This window comes from Siphateles boraxobius, unplaced genomic scaffold, assembly GCF_051911475.1.
Source record: "Siphateles boraxobius isolate OS27281-9 unplaced genomic scaffold, OSU_SipBor_1 46, whole genome shotgun sequence".
Classification (NCBI taxonomy): domain Eukaryota; kingdom Metazoa; phylum Chordata; class Actinopteri; order Cypriniformes; family Leuciscidae; genus Siphateles; species Siphateles boraxobius.
In genome coordinates this window covers 11,065,977-11,092,842 of record NW_027509097.1, presented here as the reverse complement: position 1 = coordinate 11,092,842, position 26,866 = coordinate 11,065,977, and the positions used below count along the sequence as shown (strand labels likewise).

General features: G+C 37.0%; 2 protein-coding genes across 4 annotated transcripts; both read left to right on the top strand.

The window, feature by feature from the left end:
- The first annotated feature begins 3,298 nt into the window (after positions 1–3,298).
- Positions 3,299–22,085, top strand: LOC143709951 (homeobox protein Hox-B5b). Of its 3 annotated transcripts, XM_077200749.1 has the most exons (5): positions 3,354–3,697; positions 15,144–15,254; positions 18,415–18,910; positions 19,149–21,290; positions 21,401–22,085. In XM_077200749.1, exons 4-5 carry the CDS (start codon positions 20,708–20,710, stop codon positions 21,727–21,729), a joined length of 912 nt encoding a protein of 303 aa, XP_077056864.1. In that variant the 5' UTR covers positions 3,354–3,697; positions 15,144–15,254; positions 18,415–18,910; positions 19,149–20,707; the 3' UTR covers positions 21,730–22,085. The 3 variants fall into 3 exon arrangements, with proteins under 3 accessions (XP_077056863.1, XP_077056864.1, XP_077056862.1); XM_077200748.1 differs by lacking the exons at positions 15,144–15,254; positions 18,415–18,910; positions 19,149–21,290; positions 21,401–22,085 and adding exons at positions 9,182–9,660; positions 10,096–11,059 and having other exon boundaries at positions 3,299–3,697; XM_077200747.1 differs by lacking the exons at positions 3,354–3,697; positions 15,144–15,254; positions 18,415–18,910; positions 19,149–21,290; positions 21,401–22,085 and adding exons at positions 9,078–9,660; positions 10,096–11,059.
- hoxb6b (homeobox B6b) lies at positions 6,344–8,051 on the top strand. The gene is made up of 2 exons (XM_077200750.1): positions 6,344–6,963; positions 7,406–8,051. Exons 1-2 carry the CDS (start codon positions 6,543–6,545, stop codon positions 7,657–7,659), a joined length of 675 nt encoding a protein of 224 aa, XP_077056865.1. The 5' UTR covers positions 6,344–6,542; the 3' UTR covers positions 7,660–8,051.
- Positions 22,086–26,866: the final 4,781 nt, after the last annotated feature.

Sequence of the window (26,866 nt, the reverse complement as noted above, 5' to 3'; positions counted from 1 at the left end):
CAAGCAATAATATTAATGAACAAATATAAGCATATACCCTGTATACTTTTTTCTTATTCACATATTGCCTATATATTGACAACAAAGTGTCGACCACCGAAACCATTTGACCCCAAGCCAAAAGTTCAATATGAGCACTTGCAGGCAGTTTACAGGCTTTTATTACTCTGGTTGGATTCCCGAGCAGTCTGGTCTCAATCTCTGTCTCGTCCTTTATGAACAGCAAGTGCCAGATGCCTCTTAATTGTGCTATACCTTGTTTTCAGAGCTTTTGGCTGCCTTCAATCTAGGACATTCATTGCCTGAGATTAAATATTTGAAGATACTGAGCTCTTCTCTGTGTACACCCTGGTCTATTAATGTGGTGTGTAATTTACTCTGGTATAGTGTGATTTGAAATGTATTTACATATTCCTTGAATGAGTTTAAATAAATAGATCAACTAGTGGTTGTTTCCTTTTCGTCCTAAAATGGACCTAAAAGTATTGTCATTATCATTGATCTATCATTTCAAACCAAAGATAACTATGACAACGTAAAAATACAAAGTTGTAGAGTCCTCTAAATTATAATTAAAGTCGTATTTAATCTGATAATATCACCCCAATGTACAGAATAACAAGAATGGTTTGATAGCAGTTTAATGCTTTTTTTCTCCCTAAATTTAATTCAAGAAATTAAATGATTTTGGTCTAGTTAAACGTAATGTAAGCCTAAATGTGTGTTTTTTTTAAATAATATTTTAGGCATATTATATTGGTATGGTCGTTTTACTGAAGAATGCATATTAAATATAAATTGACGAATTTCGATGTAGGCCTATATTTTTACAGGTAGCCTGCACCAATTCCGTTATTTTGGCAAAATGTGATCTGCATTTGTATTCATGTATAAAATGAGCCGGCCACTGGGAAGAGCACGACCAACCAAAAGATCTTGAAAATTCCAGAAAAAAAGAGACTATGACCTAAATGTTCAAAGAGAAATCGAAATAATGGGAATATGAATGTTGCGCAATATTATTTTGCCAAAACAACAAAAGTAAGGTAAAATGTAGGCCTACATGGCATAAGATTTTGCATTATTTTAAAAAAAAAACTATGTATGCAACGGGTATAGGAAACACAGGAACTGATTTGAAGTTTATCTGCTGAAGACTAAATGGTATTGAGCTGTATATTCAATTAAAGCTTACAGATATACTTTCCAAAGAAAGATAAAAAATCTAATAACCAGCCACTCAGATGGTTCTTAATATAAGGAAACCAATGCTGCAAGCCTGCCATTTTTTGTGTGTGTGTGTCCACAAAATATGAAACCTATAGTTTTGATGTTGACAAGGCTCTACGTCGGCAACAAGCACTCTTTATAAATATAAAGATATTTATGTATTTTTATAATGGTTTAAATTGGATTAAATTGTATTTCGTTATTTTTTCTATGAGCAAGGCAAGAAGACATCATGAAATCAAAATTTTTAAAAGCCCATATTTTTAAAGAAAGAGATTAAACGAATTTTGAGGCCTGGACAGAAGAAAATGTTAGCGTTTTCTTTAGGCTGGGCGTACAGGCTTAGGGAGGCCTATACAGAGGTGTTACAGATTGTTTATATATTTTATAAGGCCTACCATTATTATTGTTATTATTATTATTATATCAGATTTTTACTGAAGTTTTCATTATGAAAAGCTGCCTATTTTCACGTTTCTGAGAATATCAAGATCACAATCTAAAAAATCTCACGGGAGCAACTAAATATATTTTTTTCAGCTGTAATGTAATCCTAAATTAATAAAAAACTAAATATATTATGTCACACTTCGTAGGGCCTTTCATCTGATCTCATGTGGGCAAACTTTATATTATCTGAATACTATTATTGACGAGAACACGTTTGAAGGAATATATAATGTAAAAAGACTTATGTTTGTGTAAATGTATTAAACGTGTGTATTGCATTGTCTACTCTTCTCAGAAAACTGTGGCATATACATATATATTATTCACCACCGTTTTCTGTGGGCTCAAATCCATAACGTGTTGCCTATTAGTAGAATCATGCATTAAAATGTCCTTTTAATCAATAAATACATTTATAATAATTTTTAAAATAAAACAGTTTAAAACAAGTTATTTAAAGTATAAGCCTAGTTAACGAATTCAAGTACATTTAGAATCGTTTATAAGCCTAAAGAAATACGTAGGCCTAATTTAATTATATTACATCTGATTTTCTCTTTCTTAAGCTAAATTTCAATAGAAATTACTAAACTCAAAATACAACCTAATAGATGGAAACGCTTATACTTTGAGGATGAAATTATTATTTTGTTTATTTTAAGTTTTAAGAATACAATAACGAAAAACACTGAAATGCATATCGTCTGTAAAGATAAATGAGTAAGAATTTGATTCTATGTTTTATTTAGCAGCCTATTAAACAAAAATGTAGCTTACCCTACAAATTCAAATACATGCTTGTTGAGTTAATACATTTAAACGAATATAGAGTGGATACACTGTATTATATTTGAAATGAATATAATTCTGAATGTATACCTCGTATGCTGCTTTTGGGGCCTTTTTTGGACAGCACGCGCTGCTGATCTTCAAGAGCATTGCCTTCTCGAGGTATAACCTACAGACCATGCTCGGTCACTTTTGGGTTATACTGTTTTATGACCCCAATAAATGTCGGAAATAAGTGTTTGTTCGTAGATACAGGAAGCAATTCTTTCCTCCACGCATGTTTAGTGCTGTAAAATGCTTTCACGTTCCATTTGTCTATTCTTCTCTTAAAGTCACCTGACAAAAGAACGCACACTACTGAGGAAGAGGGAATGGTGCTCTTTAATTTTTTAGTGTAATTGGTCCATTTTAGTTTAGCCACAACTGGTCAAAAGAGCCTCTAGCCTATGTCTATCCTAAATGGAAATCATTTTTTCGCTCTACATTTCGTTACATTTTCGTTGTGTTTAGTTATAAACATGGCACAACCTTTGTGTTGGTCTACGAACCATCTATAAAACTGAAATGCTAGCCTAATATAGCCTACTTAATTCTTTATCTTCAAAAAAAGAATGCAAATAGCCAATATCTTTGGCTGTTAATGAAGTGAAGTCGTGCTGTTTTCCTCTCTTTTAACGAATAAAGATGGCGGCGACCGAGTTGCTGCTGAAGCAAAGCAATAAACTCACAGCTGTTTATGAAAATTTACAACTTTATGATAGAACTTTATGTGTGGATCTGCCAGTGGATTGGCTGACAGGGGTCACGTGAGCAGCTCTCTGTGAACATGAACTTTTTATGATTTCCCAAGTGGCTATAATGCAGCATTCTTTTGGTCAGGGCGCAGTCAGTAGCACCTCTGTCCTTTATGTTTTTTACGTTTTGTTAAAGCAGACGGAAAGACAAATTTTCCTGAGCCTGGGCGAATTGTGTGCGTTAATATGGATGGAAAGCTCGACGTCACGCTAGTACGAAGCGTCTTTAGATTTTCACATCAGCTAAGAGTGCAAGGGTCAAAATTCACTGAGGACCTTAGTTTATTCTTCTCTAATTTGTCAAGTTTTAGCTCTGTCGGTCTTACCCGTAGGCTACATCCAAAAAATACGGCACGATATCCTGGTTAACCGACGAATCTGCGAGATTGTTTTGGATCATTCCACTGAAGCGGTGATGAACGGGAAAAGAAAAGGTAGGACTGGACCTATAGGCTTCTGTACTCCACTTATTCCAGCGATGTCATGATGCAAAAACAAATTTCCTTACACAATATCATTTTCTTGAGCATGTCTTTTGTATAACAACACAAACAGATTACAGATAGATCAGATCATTGAAGTAGATAAGAACTAGTATGAGCATTCAGTAAGACTTCAGACGTCGTAAGACGGTTTAAAACGATCGACATGATGCGTGTCGCAAATAGACCTATTTGTATCAATGTTTTTAAATGCTAACTTTTTTTATTTGGCTAAAAATATTTGCTTAAAAAGAAGTATTATTTACAGAGTTACAAGATGGCCGCTGCATTCAAATGATTATTATGAGATTTACATTAACTTTGAGTTTACAAATCAGCATTACTGAGTCTCTTAATAGCAAGGCAATGCCCCATAATAACAGTAATCTGCAAAGTCCTTTTACGATTTATTTTTAAATGAAGGGCTGTAAAGTTGGCTGTAAAACTTTGATGTTTTCAGCCATTGTACTTTCTGCTGTTTATAGTTTAATGTTTCACGGAATTTGCTCAAACCCATGACATCTCTCCGTCATTCATTCATTTTTCTGAGGACATTTGTGAGGGATTATGTCTTAAAGCATCAACAGCTTTCTAATTGATGTTTTTTGTTGTTGTTGTGGTTGGGGGGAATGCAGTAGCCTACTTGCTGCTTTATTTTTGTATGGGCTAGATCATTTTGTCATTCTGAATCTGAATAACCAAAATAATGTTTGATTTTGAATTACAATCACTATAAAAAAATTCTGGCGTGTCCCTGAAGAAGCACACCTTTTCTCAGTTCTTGCTCTGTGATGTCATCTAGTGACGAGATGTGGTAACTGTGGTGAAATTCAGTGACTGTGTTTGGGTCTTCTCTGCATGTGATCTGACTGACTCAAGACGTCTATTGTTACCTAATATGTTTAACCAAAGTGTGCCTACAATGAGCAAGTAATCGACAAATGCAGTTTGGGAATGGTTTATGCATTAGGTCTAATTTTTAATGGTCTTTGCTATACTCTAGCTCTATACGATATTTTTTATTTCTCTGCTCTTAGAAATTCACCTGGCACTGAAATTGTGTAACGGCCTCGTTAAAACTTCTTTCTTTCTTTCTTTCTTTCTTTCTTTCTTTCTTTCTTTCTTTCTGTGAGTGGGTCAATCGTGGGGTTAAGGCTACTAATAATAGTCTACAATACTATATAATATTAAAAAATAAAGTTTTGTATCCTGTCAGAGGGTTAGGAAAAACTTAAATCATATATACCATTTACTTAATCAGACACCTAATTAATCTAATTATAACGACAAAAGAATCGCTGCAGTCTAAAGAATATACGAGAATGTCCCATCCTCCTTCCAAGGGATAAACTCACAACGATAACGTCATCAAGTACTTACAGCAGCCTATCGATATTCAATAATACATCTAAAGATCAATTTTTATTAATTTACAAACCAGAATAGTGATTAATGGTTAGCTTTTCTGAGAGGTTTCCTTTCGCATTAATTAAAGGCTTAAGCCACTTTAATTATTTCAGTATTACAGTTCAAACAATGTTTAACTTATTAATTAGTTGTTAATATATTTTTATACTTCAAGGACACTATAGACATTACAATTTTCAAATAAAATGTAAACCGGTCCTGTAATTGTGTTATAGGCTGTAACTCTGACGTTGTCTATTTTAAACAAGACGACAACAAAGAACGACATGGGCTGGATTGAATTTAAAATGGAAGTGTTAGGTGTAGCCTATTTTTTAAACGTGGATTGTTGAGTTTGTATTTTCTTCTATTTACCATTGATGCATGGTTTTTATTGATAAAGGAAATTTGCTTGGTTGTATTTCCGCTGTGGTTACATAATGTATTGCTGAAGCAGGTTTTTATGTTGAGTTCACTAAATATGTTGCACATCTGCATGGAGAAAATTACACAATTTTTTGATATACAACGTGAAAGCCATTCTGTACCGTAAAGTAGATAGATAGATATTAATAGTTTGGAATGATTTGGAAGGCCTATATTGAAAATGTGCCCTTTCTAAAACGAGCATAATCACTCTTCATAAATTAGCGTATTGAAGTCAAGTTGTTGTGCTGTGTAACAAAGACACAAAGCTGTGTCTAATCTATGCTGGGTTGTTTTTTTGTTTTGTTTTGTTTTTATAGCAAGAGGGCGCGCTGTATGTGTAAACAGTAATGCCGTATTATTAGGCTAAAGAGGGTAAAGGTCAGTACAAGTTCGTGTTGGAGAGTGAGAGTCCGTCTGTACGTCTCTGAAATTCTCTCGTGCACCTGAATTAAGCCATGATGTCTGCTTGATTTTCTAAATTTTGAGCATTGGACATTTTTTAATCAAGACAGTCGAAATGAAAATGACGTGCAGTTGCACACATATTTGAGGGGTGCTGAATATTTCGTTAAAAAAAAGAAAATGTGGCGGGGAAATTAATTATTAACCACATCCTCCTATAAAGTAATTGTTTATTGATATTATCGCATTTTAGATTTCATTTTTCGTTCTTTATTTTTTGCGGTAAACGGAGAAAAACACTTGCGTCTGAGTGTTTAGATATGCCCTGGGGATTCCATTCTGTGCAACAAGAGGGCCCCCACCACACGTTATCCTGTTGTCAGAAGTGCTCAGGATTGGTCAGGCACTGATCAGCTGGTCCGTTTCCCCGCGGTCTCAGATTGGCACCTCGCCACCCCCCTTCGGCTAAAACCAAATCTCAGATAAAGTAATGGCAAAAACCACTTGGACTATAAAACACAACAAATCATAACACTCGGACAATAACACTAGCCACCCCATGAGTTCCTATTTCGTCAACTCAACTTTTCCCGTGTCCCTACCCGGAGGACAGGAGTCTTTCTTGGGTCAGATACCGTTATATTCATCTGGATATACAGATCCTTTAAGACATTATCCAAGCGCTACGTTCGGAGCTACCAATGTCCAGGACAAGGTTTACACCTCCTCGTATTACCAGCAAGCTGGGGGCGTTTTTGGACGAAGCGGGTCCACCAGTGCTTGTGACTACACAACGCCGAACATATACCGAACCGCTGACCGCTCGTGCGCAATCGGAGGTCTGGAAGACCCGCTGGTCCTAACTCAGGACCAGTGCAAGACGGACTGCTCTGAACAGGCTACGGAGAGATATTTTAACAGTGAAGACAAACCGTGTACCCCGGTTTACCCGTGGATGCAGAGGATGAACTCGTGTAATGGTAAGACACGTTTGCATGTCAGAGAATGCCACACTACTTTCCACTACGACTCTGTCAACATATAAAAGAAGCGATACACAGTCTGCAATCTTTAGAGAAAGTTATACCCAGGTAAAATAAATTGCTTACGGATGCAGTAAGCTGCATCCTGCATAGCCTATTGCGCATTTTAGTAACCGTGAAGTATTAGCGCGTAAAGTCTTCCACATTTTATTAGGCTATCTATTAAGAGTAAGATACATTCAACTGAACGACTTTTAATATATTTGTTTAACCTATAGGCTAGATAAAATGCAGATGTCAAATCTGATGTCGCTGCAGTAATAACAGTCTTCGTAATAATGATAAAGGTGACGATTGTAACAGTGTTCTTTTATTATTGTCCTGTTTGTATGTTTTCTGGATGTTGATCTAGCATGTCTTTCGTTCACCTTTTTGACAGGAATGCCTGGAAGCACTGGCCGCAGGGGTCGTCAAACCTACACTCGGTTTCAGACTCTTGAACTGGAAAAGGAGTTCCACTTTAACAGATATTTGACCAGAAGGAGAAGAATTGAAATATCGCACGCGCTCTGTTTGACGGAACGTCAGATAAAGATATGGTTCCAAAACCGTAGAATGAAATGGAAAAAGGAGAATAAAGTGATGAACTCCGCAAAGGGCAGCGAAGAGGAGGATGGTGGAAAGGCGGGGTAAATGTTAAAAGCAGCTTATGACGAAGCCCTGGAAGCATTGTACATAACATGTAGCCTGTAGTTTGAACTAATAAGTACTGGTCTGTCCAACAAGAAAAAAACTACCTAATAAGTTTTATGTTGCCCTAATAAGCTTCAAGAGAGACTTTCTTTTTTTAATTAAAAAACATGCTTCTAAATCACCTCTGTACAGACGGTAAAAGATAAGGGAGGTGCTTTTACCACTATAATATATTTTGCGGTATTTGGCCTACATAAGACAAATGTTTTCTCGCTGTTTGAACATTCTAATGGCTATAATTTGAAAGAAATCATAATTTCATGTTTAAAACATCGGGATTAATGGTCTTACATTGAATGTGTGGTTCAATGTTGTGTGGTAGAAAAAGAAGAAAATGGGACATTTTGATGCTTAATTTATTGGGTTGTCACTTTTGTGTATGTGTATGTGAATGCACTAAGAATAACACGTTATCATACTTTGTTATCAATGTCATTTTGTCAATAAAATTATTGTTTAACAATTACTGTGGTTTATCCTTTATTTGTATGGGCTAATGAGCCAGAGGCATTTTATTATCAGCTTTATCCGTTATAAAATATTTGATCTGATAGACATCTGATAGGTCTATATATATATATATATATATCATTATTAGGCAATATAGCCTATATGTAGTTTAATTCCCAACTCTTTATTGCCTCGTGAAGCAGTGCTGGTCAAACGGGCCAGTTTGAAATAAGAATCTGGCCTATTTGTTATTTTATTTATTTATTTATTTATTTATTTTGTAGATCTAGGCTATGTCTTAGTTTGACGATCAAAAACTAGGTTGACCAACCTATGTTAAGAAGCCACCTATGCGGTTTGGTAGCCTGTGGAATCACTGAATAAAGTCGGTGAAACAGCCAAGATTGCTTTGAGAGTCTAAAACTAAAAAAAGAAAAGGAAAAATTACGAGAAATATTCACTCTCTGCCTTAATTTAGCTTACATCTATTTATAAATACGACTTGGTGTTAGTGTTCCAATAGCAACAGTGTTACAAAATTATGCAGCAAAAAGGCTTTCCGAAATGGGCAGGTGTTTGGTTATGTTACAGTTCTTCCAGTAGGTGACGCCCTCCGCTAACGTGGGATGTGGCGCTCGACGGGGAGGCACCATTGAGTTGAACCTAACGATCATCATTTCGTCATCATTTGTAACCATAGAGCATGAATTACCTCTTGAAGTCATCAGAGAGAATTTACGACTGGTCAACAAAGGCACGTGATGCCCTAACGCTCTCCCATATTTGGCCGCATACATGGCAAAAACGAAGTACAGTGCATTGCTATAATTCATTATTACATCATAAATTGTGCGGCGCTGGATTTTAACGACCAAGATCTACAAATCAAGACATTTTAAAACATCCAAATGAGCTCTTATTTTCTAAACTCGTTCTCAGGGCGCTATCCAAATGGGTCTGACTATCAGTTACTAAATTATGGTACTAACGGCGCTATGAACGCTTCTTACAGGGACTCCACCAGCATGCATTCCGGGTCTTTCGGTTACAACTACAATGGAATAGACCTTAGTGTAAATCGTCCCAACAATGGCCATTTCGGGGAAGTTGGAGATAATTCTCGCTCTTTCCAAAATCCGGGTCAGGAGACCCGGTACAGACAGTCGAGCTGCTCGCTCTCGTCTCCAGATCCCCTGTCTTGTGCCACCAGCGAGACTCTGGAACTGAAGGGTTCATCTCCTCCATCTGATCAGAGCACACCAACCGGCAACAGCAGACTCACCAACAGCAACAATCTCACCAGCAGCAATAGCACACATTTTGCGGACACAGACGAGACCAATGTCTCATCCGAGACCGAGGAAGGAGCACAGACCACCAGCACCACACGTACGCAGAAGCAAGAATCTGTGGCGACCTCGACTACAACACCCAACGACGGTCAAACTCCACAGATATTCCCATGGATGAGGAAGCTACACATTAACCATGGTATACACATCTCCTTTTTTATTTAGGCATTATAGAATTAAAATTGGAAAGCCTTATTTGGACGATAACAGCTTATTAAAGAAGTTGAATTATACGTGGATTATATGCATGTTTTTTTTTTATTCGTTTAGAACTAATGTTTGTCTTAAAAAAAAAACAATAATCCTTTGACGAACCATTGATTTCACCTAAGTATAGGTTAAATAGAGAATAACCACTCTAACTGGGAGGTGATTGCATGTAAAATGATTGCATGTGTGCAGCAATAAAGCCATAAAATGTAATGGTAGGCTACTAAACTACACGTCGCCTTGAATACACTCTAATCAGCCAGCAGTCCAACATCCAAAATGTAACGGGCATTTAGCCTAAGTCCATTTCCGTTTGATGGTTGGTGATGTTTGCTTATTATCTCTTTGCCCTTGCTTATGCCAGATATGACTGGACCTGATGGGAAACGGGCTCGAACAGCTTACACTCGCTACCAGACGCTCGAGCTGGAGAAAGAGTTCCATTTCAATAGATATCTAACACGCAGGAGGAGAATAGAGATAGCTCACGCTCTCTGCCTCTCAGAGAGGCAAATCAAAATCTGGTTCCAAAATCGCAGGATGAAATGGAAGAAGGACAATAAACTGAAAAGCATGAGTCTGGCTACGGCGGGGAGCGCATTTCAAAATTGAGCAAATCACGTCACATTCATTGGAAAATTCGACTACTGTTACAGCGCTGCACCTTTCAGCTTGTTGGTATCACCTGACGACGTGTGATTTCCCCTGTGCAACTCAAAAATTGTCAGCTCTTGAATATTGTTATCACATATGCTAAACTAGTTACAATTGCCATAAAATGAGTGTGAATGTAAGGTTTGTTAAGTTTATACATTCGTGGAGGAAAGCATGTTCCATGTGAGCTATTCGTGCAACGTATTCTAGACCTGTTACAAGAATTATGTACAGTACAACTCGCACTACCTAACTATCTTAAGTGATAGTGTAAAAAAAAAGATTAACTTTTGTTGTATCCTTGAACTTGTATTGAAACGTCATGTATTATTCACGCAACATGCTATATTCTTGTTATGTGCCGGGCTTTTTGATTTCTCGTATAGATGATACCTGCATCGCGAGACAAATAATCTTTTCGCACTTATGTACTTAGCTGCAGCACAAGATTACTTTGGGCTCGTAAGATGTCCATGAAGAATGTCTTTATACAGTAGTGACCAATGTTATTTGTAGTGCACAACGTGAGTTATGAACGTTCTGTGTTAAAAGTTGAGGAATTTTTTTTGTTGTTATTGACATGTTGATGGTATCTCTGCCATTTTTTTTGTATTTGTGTCTGAACTGAAAATAACTTGATCCAAAAAGAAAAATAAAGTTTTCTCTCAGTCATACATGAAAGTCTCTTTTTGTCTAGGCCTGTTTGGTTAGTGATCCCAACGTTGGACAATTCATTACATGGGACACTATTTCACCCACCAGATCATCAGCTGATATTTTGCACTTTAAATATTATGTTTCTCTTAAATGAAATCATCATTGTACGTGTATAGGCTATCTTAAGTTAATGTGTTCTGTTGCATATAAAACAATATTCAATTCAGTTTTTGCTGCGCTCTGCGAGCAAACTAGATATCGGTAAAGAATAGGCCTATGGCTTATAAAATGGCAATACTCAAACTCAGCACTTATCTGTCACAGCACAACACCTCAACCCCTTTACTTATTAACGATATTCTAACAATCTGCATTATTGGGTTGGAAACACAGCAGACAAATCATCAACCTGACTATTTTCTTCTGAAGTACAGTCCATAACACCAACATGTAGCTCTAAAAAAGTCACGTGAGGTCCATAAAGTTAGTTTTATGGTTTTAGGGGGGTTGACAATGTGCTACATAATTCACATTCTTGAATGTAACTGACTGTTTAACTGCTTCAGCGGGATTCTAAAGGTTGTGGGCAGCATGCGGAGTCTTCTCAAACTGGACAGTCCTTATATCCCATGCTGACTAGGCTGTCAACAATGATTTTCATAATATTTCTGCTGGATGTAAAACGATAAGATGTCTTCTCGGTAGTTCTCAAGTAAGTCTCTTTCTTGGCAACAGATGTTCATTCTTTTAATCAATTGTTTTTAAAGGATCACGAATTTTAGCCAATTTACAATTTAGTTTAAAGCTTTATAAATGTCAAAGAATGCAGACTTGTTTGGTTTACATATTATTTAATGATAAAATACATTTGTAAAACACGGTTGATTTTGACTCGATCAAAAAAAAAAGTAAATAACCTTATATTGGTGGCTGAATGCATAATAAGTTAAAAATTGTATTTGCGAAGCTGTTTATTTTGCGTGGATTATGGAATATATTTTATCCTTATATTTTCAGTAATACTTGAAGAAATAAATAAAAATATTATTTCACTTTACAACATTTAAAAAATCTACTTCACAACAGATGTCCAAAAATTTGGAATAGTGACATTTTATCATGGTTAAACATATACAGAGAAAGTTCACATGGTAGCCTACATTTTTTTTGTTGGTATTCTATTCCATTGTAAATTGTGTGATTAATCAGGCAAAGATCAATCTGAAAAAAAAAATTATATATATATATTTTTACCCTCTTTGTGTATTGCACGTTCTTTTTTGTCTGGACTTTTGAAATAGGTGCAACATTTTGGAGGTGAGGTTTGAAGCGTATGTGTGTGTGTGTTTTTTTAAATATACAAGGATGGATGTAAGGATGTAACTATTTTCTCGTGATAGAAACGGTTCTTCGATTCATAACTATTAAAGTCCCATTTTACCCCTATAATGTGTTTTGCATATTGATAGGGGTAATCTGGGCGCTGTTCTCATCAATTATTCATTGGGAAGGGATCACTCCGAGGTCAGGAGACAAGAGTGGCACACATGCCTTATACGAGAGAAGCACAAGGTCCATGCCAAACTGACTAGATGGTAATCCTTCGCAGTTTTGGAATACATTTTCACTCAACAGTCAGTTCGGTCTAATTCTCTTAAAGGGATTTTTGTACTGAAACGACATTGTTGAGAGGGACAGACTTTGTAGGAGAGATGTAGGCTACGAGCAAGTAAATTGATTAGAAGACTAAAGGTGATTAGCCGACGATGGAACTAGTCGACTCTAAACAGATTAAATTATTTTGAAAGTTTTGTTATTATGAATTTTGTTCTGCTTGATTAATAAATAAAAGCAATTTCTCTGAACGTTAATTTTGTTGCTATTTAGATTGATGTAATGTTGCTCCATCACCAGCAGGGCCCGCCTCACACCGAGGTCCTGATCGGTTTTTACTCATTCTGCATAGCGGGACAATTGCTTTCAATTTTTTCTTCTACATGAAAACAAAATTAGGGCTATGTTTAGGGACTAAAATTTAAAAAACACGTAAACCGGGGAAATGGAAAGCTTTTTCAATGTGGCAACTTCAATTTTTCTTTTGTTGGTTTTTGGTGTGGGACCCGTCTAAACAATATCGTTAAAATAGTTCATTAAATAAACTATGAGGAAGGGTGTAATCATAAAGTAATAGGACCTAGTGAGAAAAAAAATCAAACGCTTTCTGGTAGAAATATTAAATGTGGAAATTTCCAAATATCATAGCTAGATAGCATAGAATATAATTTAAAAAAGAAAGAAAACACTGTGCGAGGCATGTTGAAGGATCAGAGTTCATGCTGAGGTCACTCATCCAGCTTATGTTCTGTGATGGCACCATTCTCAGCTTTTGTGGTATTGGCAAAAACATAAATAGAAATTGAGAGCAGTAACTAATATAAAACTCTAAAAAAAAAAGGCTATGATTTAGGCCTAAGGTAGCCTGCTATTTTATTTAGCAATTTTTTCGAAATAATTGAAATAACTTTATAAATAACCTTACTGCTAGTTGTCTAGTCATTTAAAACATATATTTTATATGTGTATTTATAAAAGTTGAATTCAATCAAAATAAGAATTCTTGGTAAATATTTAATCAGCAGTCTGTTTGTAGCCTACTCGGTAGTACGATAACACGTTCAGGAAAGCACTAAGCGAAAGTGTGCAGCAGCAGGATTGCCTAATGAAGTTGATAAACGATATTTCGCTTAAGGTTATCTTGAATTTTTCATCTCTAATCGATCGTTATGCGCCCAAAAGGTTCTGCGATGTCTTCAATGAATCGGTTGGAAGGCTAGTCCTGCAGAGACACACGAAATGAAAGTCCGAGAGAAAAAAAAATATATGCTTAATACGTAAAATTGTACAAATGGATTTACAATGTGAAATGTACTGGAGGCAAAGAAAATGTAGAGACATCAAGAAACAACATGGGGACCACCGTTTGTGCAAAAGAGTGAGGCACATAGTAAGTTTACTTATCTCTTTATGATATCAGGATTTCATCCAACTAAGCAATGAATCAGATTTGCGTGATAGCCTTGCTTTTATTTTTTTGGCAAGCTGTTATATTAATATAGCCTAACTAAGATAGTATGTTTGATTAGTATTTGATTAGAATAATTGAGGTATAAGGGAAAGTAAATAGAAAGTAACTAAAAATAACTAATAATGCACATGATAAAATGGGTGCAAATCTGAAATCTGTGCTCAAGTGTTGTTGTTGTTGTTTTCTACAATTTCACAATAAAGGGTTAACATTTGGCCTGGCAGAAAAGTTAAACAAATTCCGATGATGTCTGTCATCTATATATACCCTGTTGATCCGAATTTGTGTGAATAGAAAGTCGCAAATTCGTGTCTTGGGGAATATGTAGTTGACATAAACACGACGCCATAGTGGAATTGTGAATAGCCTACACCTTTTTGGTCCCCTGCATACTGCTTATTTTTTATTTATTACTGTGTGTGTGTGTGTGTGTGTATGTGTGTGTGTGTGTGTGTGTGTGTGTGTGTGTGTGTGTGTGTGTGTGTGTGTGTGTGTGTGTGTGTGTGTGTGTGTGTGTGTGTGTGTGTGTGTGTGTGTGTGTGTGTCATTATTAGAGACATGCTTAAAAAAATCCTAAACATGATGCGAAGGTTTTGAAAGTTAGACACCTGATGGCGCTACATCATTTGTCATATGGAGACAAATGCTGGCCTGCGAGAACGTGAGGAATTTTCCAGCATTTAGCCATATTCCTTTTTTAAAAAACCTGCAGGATCATGCTTGTGGTTTTGGTCACCACTTTGTTTTTAACCCTCTAAAACCCTCTAAAATGTATTTTTCCATGTTCTCCGAGACAGACAATGCTATTTTTCAGATATCAAGCAAAGAAGCTGAATCCATCAACGCACAGACGCTCATAACATTTAGGCTATAAAACAATTATAAAGCCTAGCAATTTACATAAGAATAATACAATGATCGAAATTGTAAAATAGACTTCAGGATATTACAAACGGTGTTATTCAATGTCTCACTATGCTAATTAAACCTGATTTTCCTTTCCTTTATTTTTCTAGCAACATGTGTATTCCAATGAGGCTGAGTGTGACCCTGGACACGTTTTCCATGCTATTCATCAAATGGACAGTCTGCAGACAATTGAGTAGAAGGAACATGTCAAGAAACAGGTAGCCTAATTTTTACACCAGGAAATACTGCCAGATATCAACTGGATGTATCTTTGCTTTAAGATTACATAGGCTAATGCGTGAATAATGAGGAAGTATAAGAGCCTATCCGTAGTGGTTATTTCTAGAATAAAATAGACTTCTGTCTCTCGTTGATTCAAAGATTCACAGTGAAGAGTAAAGCGGTGGATTAAGTAAAAGTGAAAAGATACTGGTTCCACTTCCCTTATTTGCCAGTCACGTGATTCATTAAATTATTAATGAAGAGGCTGCAGAGGAGAAAGGCAACGCAGTCCATTCGTCAAGACTGGCTTTTCGCCGAGCTACTTGAGTGAGTTTGGGAGATTTTTTGGGGGGCTTTTCACTCACAAGAAGCTATCCTCATTGCTGTGAACAGTCGAGGGATAATGTAGGATCAACCGCACAGCATAAGCACCACACATTGTGAGTAAGCCTTTAGATCTAAAGCTAATAGATGCTATATACTACTGTAGTTCCGAAGACTTGAAGAGAACATGTAAAGGCCAATACTAAGATGCATATTTTTTTCTACTGCTCTTGGAAAAATTCATAATCCATTAATTTAAATATAATTGTATGTAAACACTACCCTGTTCAATTACAAATGCAAGTAGGCTACATCGTATTTGTTTACTAGCGAACAATTTATTACGAAATAAATTGTTATAGGCTAACATTTTCTTCTTTAAACGCAAACGTTTATTCTTGAAATGTATGTAGGCATATGTGTGTGAATTATTATTTTTTCCCCTGGATTTCCTGGAGCAGGTTTTTGTACAGCCTTATGAAATATATGAGTAGCTATATAAACAATTGTAGATACGTCCATATAGGCCTATATTTTGCCTACAAGTTAGTCTATTTCGATGATTAATGTAATGAATTGGCCGATATTTAAAGTGTTGAAGGCTGGGTTAAGGACTGGTAATATCAATAACATAGTTAAGGTTGGATTGTTAAGGCCTAGATTGGTTCGTCTGATGACTATATCAGTTTAGCCGTCTATGACGAATCCACTATACAATGACATGAGCAAAGCAATGGAACACTAGAGATCAACTTGAGAGATCAAAGGCCCTCGGACCTTTGGGGAATTGATCGCAGAACAATCCCAAGACAGCGGCACTCTCTCATCTTCAACATCACTAATTACAATATCATGCACGAATAATTCGAAACAGATGTTCCCTTTACAAGCGTTTACAACCATTTTATGGTAAAGACGTTAGCTGACATATTGGAGAAACTAAAAAAATATTTTTTTTTTGATGGTGCACTCGTCTACCAGAGTTATTTGTGTGTTTTCAGAAATATGACTCGTTATCCTATTGCAGAGAAAACATATTTTCAGTTTTCGTCGTCATAACCAATGATATGCAGTATTTGTATTCTGTAATTTAGCTGCTGAAAAACTTATACATGTGCTAATTTCCCCAGACATTTAATTAATTTTAACTGGCTCCTCAATAAATGCCTTAAATGTTTGTTTATCTCTAACCTACACGAGCCACTATCAGCTTATTTAATTGAAAAATAGCACACATCTCTTCATTGGTTTGTGTTCTTGATCGTTTGGTATGTACACTACGTCAATACTGCTTCAGAGCAACATCCTGATCTTGCTTAATTTTTGTTTGTTTCGCAGTTCAATTTATATCGATTGCTAACTCTAAGAGACATTCTTCTTTGCCTCCATCAGCTTTTACATTCAAGGCATTTGTAATCCTCTCAGAAGAGGACAATTTCCTTTCAGGAGCCTGATGTCGCATTAGACAGCATATGGATAATTTAACGTAATTTAACGTATTTTTGTTTGGTTATGATGATTTCTTTTCTAAATGTGTCTGATTAGTGTTGGGTCATTACGCAAAATCTACCCGGGTCTTTTGCTCACCCATAGATTTGATACACTCGATCCTTTGGCTTTTATCATTTAGGCTATAGGTAAGCATTTATTGCATTTCTATCGTCATATCATGGAGAGGAACATTTGTATTTATATTATACACATAAATAAGACATGACTCATTCAGTGACACTTACAGCACTTCGGAGTCTGCCTGAAAACAGTATTGTTTTTAACAAGGATTTAATATAAATATATAAATCTATTTAATATTTCTATGATTTGTGACTCTCTGCGAAATCAAGCTGCTGAAGAATAAGCTCACAGTTTGTGAATGGCGGAGGATCTGTCTGGGTGATTAATAGCCCTAGTATTTTGGCAGAGGTTCAAGACGAGTTCACTGGGCTTTGTGCGTTGTTTTTAGACCACTGCACAGAACCCCTTCCCATTGTTTTTTCCCGACTAGTCTCTTTCTTCGTTATTTAGTTATGTTTTTATCATCCCAGTCACGATTAAGAATAAATATATTTTGTCATTTCAAAGAGCCACCATCTATTTTACATGCTTCAGCTTTTATTTTCCACAACCATAGATGTCACCAGAACCATTTGATTTAAGTGATTTTCAATTGAGATCTTGTTGTAGCCTACTTACATTCGAGATAATTAATTCAAGAGCATTATTATTTTGATGCTCATGATTAACGATTTTCCAAACGTTGTTTTTCTGGTTGAATTACCGTCCTTGTTCTCATAGAAAAAGACAGACGATATTACACACCAGCAATACAAAGTTCAGATGTCTCTATAACTTATTGGCTAATGGGTCGTAGAATTATTTGGACACCGTGATTTTTCCTCGGTATACATGTAAAAAAAGCAATTAAAAGGAAAATAATTTCTCAAATATTTTTAAACGCATTTTTTAGCACATACAGGCTTAATATTTTTAATGCAATTATTCGTTGGCTACATGTATTTAGCCCATTTCTTTGGCACAGTGTTAGCTAAACATTATTTTAAAATAAATTATATATTAGGCTATATTTAATTTATTCTGAGTTTGTGATTTGTTCATATTGCACAACAAGGCGCATTTTTAACTAAAGCAGCTATATGAAGAAAAAAAAATTGTTTATTGTACACTATGTGTTTTTGTCAGCAGCACAGTGATAGTCTAGTTTCTGGCAGTGCATGCTCCGCGAAATAAACACTATTCATATCTTTTTGTCCTTTTAGTTGCGATGATGGATTCATGTTCCCTGACTCACACCGTGTTGCTCTGACCCTGCAGGTCATCTTCCAGCGGGCCTCCGGAATCATACTGTCACATGACACGAGAGGCCAGAGTTTTTCTAAACCCCCAGAAAGGACCTTAACTGATGAAAGCCGTCCAGAAAATGCAGATAACGAACAACAATAACGTCTGTCTCACAACGTCGCGGAATTATTTGCAACAATGTCGTTGTGCATTTGAACGTATGACTAAATTCATCACAACACCAAACACATTGAGTAAGAGACCGCTAAAGACGAACTTGTACAGTGAGATGGAATACAGAACAAGCTAAAGAGAGGACGTTAAAACGAGAGAGAGAGAGAGAGAGAGAACAAAGATGTTGTAATTACACCATCCTCAATCAAGACAGTAACACGTTAGTGTTCCTTCCTGCAAACTACCGGAGATAACTTTAGGAATCAACAAGTTCTAGCTGTAGCCTATAGTCTACTCATATTTTCTTGGATGACAGGATTCAAGCAAACGACAAAGAGGAGCGCGGCATTTGGTGGTGAGTAAATATTCCCACAGTTCAGATATCTAAATTAAATTAGGCCTATTTTTTTTTTTACCAGTAACACAAATAATGAGGCAATATTAGAATTAGTAGCCTAATAAATGTTAAGCCTATTTCACAGACAATGTGGGAAATCTGTGTTCGCTGTTGTTAATTAAAATATTGTTAGTGCGCGTTTTATCCAAATAATTGGTTCAAAGCCAATGAATATGAATTATATCCCCTTTAACAGCTCAGGAGCGACAAGAAAACACCACTGGGATTCATTGCCTCAAAAAGAGAACGTAGCCTACAATACAAGTGACCAGCTGTAGAGCCTGAGAAGTTCCTCTTCAACCCATATTTGTGCTGGCGGAGACGTGTGGAAATGCCCAGTTTACTCAAACCTGTAATGAGAGAAAAATAATAGTCTGGTTTCAAAACCGAGTATGAGGCAAAAAAAAGAGGGTTGGTTGAAAAGAATGTCTCTCGTTGCTATAGCTGGACCATCAACAGCCGATATCCACCGTCTTGAGTGAAACATGCGAGAGATTTATTTATTCATGGCATCTACAGTGCCTCAGGTAAAGGTCCTTACGCAAGTGTGGCTGGGTATGCTTATCCAGTATACATTAATGGGTACCATTCTCTGGACAACCACAAAACTGTCATGTTCCCTAGAGGGTATAGCCTAATGTCCCCCTTCAAATGATTAAATTGCAGTTTGATGTAATATTTCCAAAAAATAATTTTTAATGGCAAATAAGTATTATAGTAATGTACTTGGTTGATTTAATAACGTCATTGGGGTAATAATTCAAATTGTGTGAAAATAAAAAGCTCTGTGAATTTGACATTTTAGTGTGTGTTATTTATAATGTATTTTGGCCTATTGCTTCTTATGGGCTCAATTCAAGGTTCTCGCGATGTTCATTTGAAATCAAGATAATCATCAGAGTTTATCTGGGAACATTAGGCTACAACTCTTAGCCTATTAATAATTTTCTCTATTCGGATGGAAATTGTTTGTCACTTGCACACAAAAATTATGTTTTAGGTTTCACTTATCGAAATAGCATAGCCCATAAGATCTTATCTTTTGCTTTTAATCCTATAAACCAAGGGCACATTTCATGATCTCCCTCTGCTTAAATAGGAGCAAAATATTCTAGCATCTTATAAAACCTTTATTTAATGGAAGATTATATCTAAGCATTATTTTAAATAGTAGGGTGGCTCACTATATCGAGAGACAGAGGGAGAGAGCGCCAATCTCTGGCTATTACTGCAGGCTTCATTCAATCCAGTAAAATTAGGAATTCTGATTTGAAATTAGCACAAGAAACTCCTTAGGGAAAAACACACACAAAGGCAGACTACTTCAAGTCAATGGTCTACGTAAGCTATGGGTATGATGAATTTTTAGGGCCTATTTATTTGTAGGTTTCAACACCCCTTCAGTGGTCCTCGCCGTCACGAATACAATAATTTCACTGTTATAATCGCTATAGCCTACTCGCTTTAATTCACATTAGATCTACATTGGCAGTTTATCAGATTGATGGGTGCATTCGATTGATGTGTTTGTCATGTAAATACGAATCGTTTGATGGACACCTGCAACGCCCAGAGTGCTACCGCAGGTCGCACACCATTGGTGCAAAATTAGTCACATGATCTGTCACTTAACTGATATGAGCTCGGATAGAACTTTGTGTGGTTTGACGTACTGCTACGAGGTTGTAGGGGCACTGTGACCACACATCGGCGTATATTGACCCTACTTAATCAATTTTGCTTGGTCAGTCAACAATGAATTCCTACTTAGATTATACGATTTATAACCGTGGTGCTAACACTTACAGTTCGAAAGTTGGATGTTTTTCTATGGAACAAGAGTACATGCCAAGTGCTTGTGCAAGTAGTACAAATAGTTACATTCCCGAGGGACGGCCAGTCGGAGGAAACACTTTTACACCAGCAACTCATGAAACTCATGGCGCAGCTTATGCACAGCAGCCATACCACATCAATATGGATATGGGGAAAACTGGACACACCAATTTCTGCAAGCAAACCCGACCTCCTCTCTCGGACTATGGACATCAGCACGTTCTCACTCAAACAGATGACCACATGCGCCTTCAGTCCCCAGCTTTTTCTGTCGTGAATATGGGATCCAACATTGGAACTTACAGTGACTCGAACTGCAGGCCTGGCTCGGTCTCTGCAAGCCATTATCAGTCATTTCCTTACGGAGAACACGAACCACACGGCTATGGCTCGCTCAGTAAGTACCAGGTCTCCCCTGACAGTGACAGCGACTCCAAGACGAACATCACACAAGCGCCAACGTTTGACTGGATGAAAGTCAAGAGGAACCCCCCTAAAACAGGTGAGTTTAGGGTACAGTGGCCACTACATTAATGAAGGCTCTGTCATATTAAAATATTGTCAAATGATGTTTCTAATCTTATCTTTTTTTATTCATAATTTTGTCTCAAGTCGCCGAATATGGGATCCACGGCCAGCAGAACATAATACGCACCAATTTTACCACCAAGCAGCTCACCGAACTTGAGAAGGAGTTTCACTTCAACAAGTACCTGACCAGGGCTCGCAGAGTGGAGGTGGCCGCAACCCTCGAACTGAACGAAACGCAGGTTAAAATTTGGTTTCAGAATCGCAGAATGAAACAAAAGAAGCGCGAGAAGGAAGGGACTGTCCCAATAATTAAACGAGCGACTCTTTGCTCTTCTGGTCAAAGCGCAGACAACTCAAACAGCTCATCCCCGGGTGCTTCGCCTACCTCAGACACTTCCACTACTATTTGATTCTTACGTGCATTTGTGGCAAACGAACTTCTGTTTCATCACTGTGCTGTGGAGAACTACCTAACTTATTCTGTTGTCCTAGACAAAGCATTGTGCTAGTGTGTTTTAAAGTAATCAATTTTGCTGCATTAGAGCTACTGAATTCATGGTTTAACAGGGTATATGCTTAATTTTCAAAAGCAAGACTTTTAAATGTTTTTTTTTCTGCCATCGGTTGATACCTTATTTTGCACTACAGATTCATTCCTCTGTTGAAAGAGAGAAAAAAAACTGTTGATAAGACTGACATGTTCATGTATTTAGAAAACAACCTGGCCTGTGACATTGTGATAAATAAATATTTTATTTTTCTGAAATATGTTTGATTTATAATTACATCCGATTTAAATCAATTTATTGATTTTCTTTTAATTGAAAGGCTTTTCGTAATGTTGGTAAGATTGTGTCCTTTGTCTGAGGATGTTGCAATACAATGGGACCTGATTTAAATTAGTGTTGCTCTAGTCTGTATAGTTTGAGAAGAGGAATGTTGCATTACACACCGGGTGGCTTCCTATGACCTTTTCACCTTTTTGTGCCTCCAAGCTCTCTAAACATGTAAACACTCCTTGGTGCTCAGAATAACACTCACTGTCTAGATTTGAGGTTTCAGTACTTGTGCAACAATATGGCAGGTAAAGAAATAGGACTTGTAGCTGAGTATAAGACCCTTTCTAACTCCAAGTCCATATGATAATTCATAAGGTCCTTTTCATCATATTTGAACATTCTTCAACAAGGCCAGACAGAAGAGTGATGGCCTGGTTTCACAGACAGGGCTTAGATTAAGTCAGGATAGGGCCTTAGTTCAATTTCATTTAAGTAGCTTTTATAAACATGCCTTTGAGAAAAACATTACTGGTGTGCATCTCTAGGCAAAACAATGGCACTAACATTTTAAGATATCTCTGCAAATCATCTCAAGCATGCATTTTAATCTGTTTCTTTATTTCATTTGATGTTTATTTTTGGAACATCAGATTCAGAATGTAAGCAAAGATGTCAGCTTTTACAGAGATGGGGCAAAACTGTTTAACCCTAGATACTATCTCCATTAGCCTCAATTCTTCTAGAAAGTTTGCAAAGACTTGACAACCCTGTTTCATTCCCCTGATCTTCTGATGGACTGCTCCAATATTTACTCAGGGTGTTGGGTTTGCACAGTATTTGCCCCAGCAGCCACGCACTGTCAGCACCATTTCCACTGACCAGGTTCACTTGGAGTTCAGGCCTAAATTAATTCACAAAAGCCACGGGCCTGTCCAGCAGGGGATGAGAAGGGTGTCTTCCCAAAGGTCAATCACAGTGTTATCTCTCTCCAAAACAAATGATCCACCATAAACTGAAAATCGAATTGAATCTCTAATATAAATATAGACAATAAAATGCATTTTAAATAAATGAATAAAACAAAAGCTGCTATTGAGGGTTTTGATTGTGTTCAATGAGCAATTCCACATCAATTCAAAAGGTGAAACCCTAACAAAATGGCGAAGTTAAATCCGTTCCAAGTCAGTCCATCTAACTCAAATGACAAAAACTGTTAAGGACATGATGCTGATTATTTCATTTCATTTAAAATAGTGCATAAATATGCCATAATGGCACGAATGAAACTAGCATGTGGAAAAAGGATAAACAAAAAATACTAGTCGGTCAGCTACAAGGAAGAAAACAGCAACAATGCAATGTGTACTTAAAGAGTTATGTGGTGTTTGTTGCTTGCCCTTTTGGGTTGTGTGGCTCTGGGCTCCTACTGGGTCTCCCATCTGTGGGCTTCAGTGGAAGAGCTACAGTGCTGCGAGACAGATGTTCAGGCAGCCCGGAGGAGAAGGAGGAGGCTGTTTTTCACCAGGTTGTCAGCATGCAGAAAAGGCTCACACTGCAGAATGTGGGGCAAGAGAAGGAATTAGAGGAAGATAAAAGTAGCATCCTCAAACAATAATAATGCGTAGGGAAGAAATAGGCTATGTTTGGAAAGACATTGAGAGAGAGAGAATAGATGTGTAGCTGGGAAAGAGGCAGTCAGCAGTAGTCATCAAAAAGTCAGTCATTCTGTGTAAAAAAAGAGAAGGGATATTCGTTTATGATTACATCAGGTAAGATTGGCTAATATTTCAAAGAAAGACACACTCTACATACTGATAAATGATGGCACATTGCATATCACTTTGCTGGCAAAATTGTATCCTTCTATGAAAAAATATATGGATGTTTAAACCACCTCACAAAGAATGTATTCGTATATAAACTACTTCACTTCATAAACTACTGTTCAAAACTTGGGGGTTGGTAAGATATTTTTTTTAAAAGACATTTATATATTTTTGGCAAGGATGCATTAAATTGCTTAAAAATAACAGTAAAGGCATTTATAATGTTACAAAAAATTATTTCAAGCTTTCTATTCATCATTAAAATTATTTTAAACAAATCTATCACAGTTTCCACTAAACTATTAACGCAACTGTTTTCAACATTGAAAAAATAAGCATTTTTCTGGAGTATCAAATCAGCATTAAAATGATTTCTGAAGGATTATGTGACACTGAAGACTGGAACAATGGCAGCTTTCACGTGAATATGTTATATTAAAAAAAATATTTAAATATTAAAAAATGACCTCTGATACTTAATAAAATGCAATGTGGGGGGGGGGGGGGGGGGCAGTGATATAAGACATTAAAAATTCAATGACAAAAAATCATATTGACAGGTACACCGCCTTTGCTGTCAGGTCACTATTAAGGTGATGTTTACGGCAGATCTGAAGCTTGCAATGTGTATACTCTCCCTGCTGGGTGTGCTTGTCAGAAGGTCTTTTACAAATCAAATGCCTGGCTTGACTTCCTGAGTCTTGTTCAAGTCCCTCTGAAGCATGTCACTCTGCTGGGATGCGTGACCTCAAAGAGATAAAAAGAATACTGTATACACTATTCATGGGCTTGAAACAGGGGTCAGGGGGTCATTTTATATGTCTTCTTGTCTTTCACGGACATACAGTCAACAGCTAAAACAGTGGCCACATGCAGATAGCCTCCTCCTCTCGGTGAAAACAGGAAGAACAACAGGAAGTCTTCCTCTTGCTTTCTCCACATAGAACCATATGACCATCCCCCTCTCGCTCAATCGTATCCATGTCCTCACGAGGCGATTTAATCATTCCACCGCCTTATTAGCTGAGTAACTGAGAGGGACACGCTTCCAAGACCCTGTAACACACAGCCTGGGTTCTTGCCAGTGAGCAACCAACAGATATTGGTTTAGGCAGTGTAAAAACAAACGTGCACGATTTTTTATTGTATAACACTGATTAGATTGTGAGGTCGAGAGATGTGAAGTTATTGTACCTGCTTAGAAAGGGCGATTTGGAAAGTTGCCAGTTACTCTCAAAACCAACACTATGGTGTTTTTGTCATAATTGAATTGACACATTTCCTGCATGTGGTTTTGTTTGTAGGGATCATAGAGCTCGGCAAAGTGTAACCGGTGCTCTGTCACTCATATGATTTAGAGAGGAAAGTAGTGCGCGCCAGAGGGAGACAAATGAAAGCTGACAGTTCATTTTATCAGTGACAGATCGTTGATCTCATGGACTGCCTCCCTAGTCTCTCTTAGAAGGCGGCGAAGGTTGAATATTAGTGGATACTGATACAACCAACCACCCCATTCTGAATCCCAAAGGCTTTATACTCCACCCAGCTGAATATGAGCTACAGCACAACACATAGAAGCTACGAAACCAAAGTAGTATCAGATATTAGTAATAAAATTAACATGATATTATTTTAGGATTAATAGGTTCCCTTTCCACAATTCGATCTCATAGAAAACTTTGTATTTAACAGGAAAAATGACTAGCAAAATCAGTCAACTTTTAGTTTATAGCTTCATGATGGAAATATTGACAGACAACGCATTCTCACCCCAAGGCGTCACTAAAATGACAATTTTGACCATGCTTCAATATTCGACGCTTTAGGCACCCTTTAGCGTCAGTTACTTGACGCGATCCTAGGGCGTCATCTTACTGACGCTTTACCTAAGCGTCAGTTAGATGACGCGGGTAGGTTTAGGTCTGGGGTAGGGTTAGGAGTAGATAGCGTCATCTAACTGACGTTAAAGGTAAAGCGTCAGTAAGATGACGCCCTAGGATCGCGTCATGTAACTGACGCTAAAGGGTGCCTAAAGCGTCGAATATTGAAGCATGGTCAAAATGATTCCCAAGGCGTCAGTTTCATGACGCCTAGGGATGAGAATGGGCTGTGACAGATGATGTTTAAAGGGATAGTTCACCCAAAAAAATACTGTCATCATTCACTTATCTTCATGCTGTTCCATACCCTGTATGACTTTATTAAAAGAAAATATTTTGTATAACGTTTTAACAGTTTTTGTGAAAGTCAATGGGGTCCAAAACATCAACAATTTTGTTTTGTTTCATAGAAAAAAAATACATACAGGTTTGGAATGACACAAGGATTAATATTATTATTTTATTTTGTTTGGATGAACTATGCCTTTAGGCATATGCACATTAGCCACTGGTTTCCCAGACAAGGCTTAGTCCCAGACTAAAATTTGAACTGGTTTAAAATATCTCAAAATATGTCACTAACATTGTTTTGTCTCAAGATGCACATGTTTTTTTCAAAGGCATGTTCATAACAGCTACTTAAATGTCCTAATTGAACAAAGACCTATCTTGGCTTTATCTCCGCCAGTGAAACCAGGCCTATAGATGTTTTTCTTTTTTCTGAGATGTTACCTACAAAATTAGAATTTTTCAGAGCTATTAATTTCAACAGTAAACTTTCAAATGGTCCTAAACAATTTACCCATTTGTTTATGAGAAAACAGAGAACTTAATTCATTCTGCTAAAGAACTGTAGTGAAAACGTTCCTCTAAGCTCACCATGATTCATATGTGGGCGTTGACATTATAAGCCGATACCTGGGAAAATCCTTTTGACAAACTATCATACTTTCCCCCATCTTCTTTGAAAATATTTACCTCACAGGTCCTTAAACACCCACACAAACATCTTCTAAGTGCTGCCTTCAAGTGCCTGAAGTGTCTTGTGCATGTGTGGGGAGG